At 58.2% G+C, this 3,502-nt stretch overlaps 1 protein-coding gene across 1 annotated transcript; it reads left to right on the top strand.

The window, feature by feature from the left end:
• Positions 1-62: 62 nt before the first annotated feature.
• On the top strand, positions 63-3,248 carry LOC103769235 (MMS19 nucleotide excision repair protein homolog; the record flags this gene model as incomplete). Its single annotated transcript, XM_008936413.1, has 9 exons — positions 63-148; positions 533-607; positions 1,164-1,233; positions 1,393-1,521; positions 1,732-1,793; positions 2,070-2,156; positions 2,368-2,442; positions 2,720-2,797; positions 3,110-3,248. Coding segments are annotated over 9 exons (801 nt in total), but the record flags the coding sequence as incomplete, so codon positions are not given.
• Positions 3,249-3,502: the final 254 nt, after the last annotated feature.

Here is a 3,502-nt window from a genome sequence, read left to right as displayed (position 1 = left end):
GGGCCGGCACCCGGCAGCTGCGTTTCCTGCGACTAACGCCCGCTGGTGTCTGTCTCCGGCAGTGCTGCATCTGGTCCTGTTCTATGAGAACCGGCTGCAAGACCATCACCTTGTGATCCCCTCGGTGCTCCAGGGACTCCGAGCGCTGGTGAGCGCACACCCCACAGTGCTGGGATGTGCTCTGGAGTGATGCTCCGGGGAGCTGCAAGGCCTGGGGATGTCCTGAGCAGGGCTCAGCTGGGTTGTCGGCTCCTGCCTGGCAGCATTGCCCTGTCTCCTCCACACTCCTGCTGTGCCCCTTGCAGAGGAGACTGCCTTGATCTCCTGTCCGATGCTGGTATTGGGGCAAGGATTCCCTGGCCGCTCTGAGGAGCAGCACAGATGAGAGGCATCTTGTCCTGTCCTGTGGGGGGGGTGGTGAGCTCTCCCTGGTGTATAAGACACTCCTGCAGGTGCCTGCTGCACAGAAGCAGGTCTGTTATACTCCTGCTATCCTGGTTTTCTATTCTCACTTCTCTTTTCCCATCCCCAGAGCATGTGTGAGGTCCTGTCCCCAGGGCTAGCGGTGTCTGTGCTCAAAGCCATCTTCCAGGAGGTACATGTCCAGGTGAGCAATGCGATTTCCCCGTCCTCCTGTCCCTACTGCCTGGGTGTCTGAGGACTGAGAACATTCAGTGGCAGAGCAGTGTTGTGTGTCCCTCAGTGCAGGGCAGTGCTCCTGTGGAGCTTGGAGGCAGCGTGTCTCGCTGCAGAGTGAGAGGCAGACAGCAGCTGAGGATCCCGTTTGGCCCTTGTCCTCTCTTTTCGCAGGCCTGAGGGTGTTATTTCCTTTGCCTTGTTCACCAGCTTGTGTTTAAGTGCCCTCAGCACCCAAATTCTCCTCCAGTTTAAGACTGCTTACACTTGCAGGGCCTTGGGCAGTATGTGTGGCTCTGGTGTGACTGTGATGATGCATTCCAGTGGTGACGGACAGTCACGCTCAGGTGCCGTTGCATAGGTGTGTGCACATTTTGCATGTGGAGAATGGAATCCATGCCAGGAAACAGCAGCTGAGCTGCCGGGGGTCCTGCCCTCTTCTCAAGGGCACATGCTGCTCTTAGGTGTTGTGTACCAATGCTGCCATGTGTGGAAGCTGGTTTTCATTGCTCTGCTCCTCCCTCCAGTCCCTGCTGCAGCTGGACCGCCACACAGTCTACAGCATCATCACCAACTTCATGGGCACCAGGGAGGAAGGTGAGGGGACAGCTGCCAGAGCTGCTCTGGGTTTGTCCAGGCTGGGGCAGTGGCTCAGTTCCACACTTCCACAGGCTCTGTTGACCTGTCTGGGAGGATTGTGGAAACCAGGCTGATTTCGTGCCACGTTGGTAAGGTCTCATGTCCTTATTCCTGCAGAGCTGAAGGGCCTGGGTGCCGACTTCACCTTTGGCTTCATCCAGGTGATGGACGGGGAGAAGGATCCCCGCAACCTGCTGGTAGCCTTCCAGATCGTGCGTGATCTCATTGCCAAGAACTACACCCTGGGTGAGCCCATGCCGGCCATGCAGAGCTGACTAGAAGACAACACTGCTTTGAGCTGTTGGAGGGATGGCCCTTGGTTCTGACCAGGGCTGGGGTTCTCCCTGACAAGCTTTAGGAGCTGCAGAGCCAGCCTGTCATGGGTGCTAGGCATAGCTGCTGTGCCTCTTTTCGGGCTCAGCATCTCTGCTCACATATTCTGTCCTTGCCTTGCAGGTCCCTTTGTGGAGGAGCTGTTTGAAGTGACATCCTGCTACTTCCCCATCGATTTTACTCCAGTGAGTGAGTCTTTCCTGGGCCACAACCTATTTCTTCTGGCGTTCTCCAGAGTGTCGTGTCTCCTCCAGGGGATGGGATGGGAGGATGGGCAAGAGTCTTGGCTGGGCAGTGTTTAGCTGTGAGCTGTGGTACCCAGGCTGACAGGCTGGTGCTGAGCTGGCTGCAGTGACTGGCATCACTGCTGCTGAGCTGGAGAGGAGGTGATGCAGCCTTGGCTGCTGGCTGGGTTGCAAGGTTTCCCAGACAGTGACCTACTCTTTCTGCTTCTCTTCCAGCCTCCCAATGACCCTCACGGCATCCAGAGAGAAGACCTGATCCTCAGCCTCCGGGCCGTACTAGCCTCCACGACCCAATTTGCTGAGGTAGGAAGCTCCTAGGGGGTTCTTGAGCACCCCGCAGTCTCCTGGGGCTTGGCATGGGGACAGTGCTGGTGCTGACACCCTGGGAAGGGGCTGCTTGTTGCAGGTGTCCCTTCACTTCTGCTCTCCTGGTAGAGGCTGAGCTTGCAGTCCTGCAGGGCCATGGAGAAGGTGGTGCAAAGAGTAGGCTGAGTCTAAGTGCCTCTCTCTACAGTTCCTGCTCCCTCTGCTCATTGAGAAGATGGACTCAGACCTGCAAAGTGCCAAGCTTGACTCCCTGCAGACTCTGGTAAGGAGGGATCCCCTAGTGCCTTCAGCCCACAGCTGGTCTGTGGCAGCAGCAGCCAGACACATCTGAGCCCTTCCCCCTGCCAGCCAGAGACTCTCCCTTGCAGAGCCACGATTTCAGTGGTCCTAGTTTGGCCTGGATTGCTCTTTCCTCTTTTCTTCTCCCTTGAGCAGTTTGTGCAGTTCAGTGAGAGCCTGGCGGGATCGGCAGTGTCCTTGCTCTGTGTCCTCCCAGTACTGGCTTCTCTCTGATGCTTTCTCCTGGCTCCCTCTTGCAGACTGCCTGCTGTGCCATCTATGGGCAGAAGGAACTGCAGGAATTCCTCCCCAGCCTCTGGTCATCCCTGCGCAGGGAGGTGAGTACCATAGGGCCCAAAAACATGCTCCACTGCCGTTGGGCTCCTCCTGAGGAGGAGTTCACAGCTGGACCATGTGGGCCCCATATCTCCCATTAGCACCTACCTTGGACAGCCCCAGCCAGAAAGGGTTGGGGGCACGGGTAGGCCAGCCCTCTTAGTGTGTTCCTGGGGCTCGGATGTGCCACGCTGCATGCTCGAAGCACGTGGGAAGTGAGGTGGGAGCCTGAGCCCTTCAGCCTGCCCTGGGAGCGTGAAGCCTGCGGCTGGGGTCAGCACGGAGCTTAGCTCATCCTACGGCTTCTCCTGCAGGTGTTCCAGACAGCGAGTGAGAAGGTCGAGGCAGAGTGCCTGGCTGCACTGCACGCCCTCTCTGCCTGCCTCTCCCGTTCCGTGCTCAGCTCTGACACCGAGGATCTGCTAGACTCCTTCCTCAGCAGCATCCTGCAAGGTAGCCAGCAGAGACCTACCCTGTGCTGAGCCTGCAAGCACGTTCCTGGCCAGGGATCTGCCCCGTTCTGTTTGAAGACTCCTCTTTCTAGCTCTGTTGGCTTCTCCAAGGGAACTGGCTGCAGGAAGGGAGGAGAAGGGGGCACAGTAGAGAATGCCCGTCAGATTGAGTTGCTTTCCTCCCTGCTGGGACTGAGGTGTCCAAGGCTGAGCCGTGTGCTTGGAGCTGGGGGAGGCAGCTCCGTGAGGGCGGCC

Source organism: Merops nubicus, unplaced genomic scaffold (genome assembly GCF_000691845.1).
Source record: "Merops nubicus isolate BGI_N331 unplaced genomic scaffold, ASM69184v1 Scaffold53502, whole genome shotgun sequence".
NCBI lineage: Eukaryota > Metazoa > Chordata > Aves > Coraciiformes > Meropidae > Merops > Merops nubicus.
The sequence above is the reverse complement of the archived record's forward strand: the minus strand, read 5'-3'. Positions and strand labels throughout refer to the sequence as shown.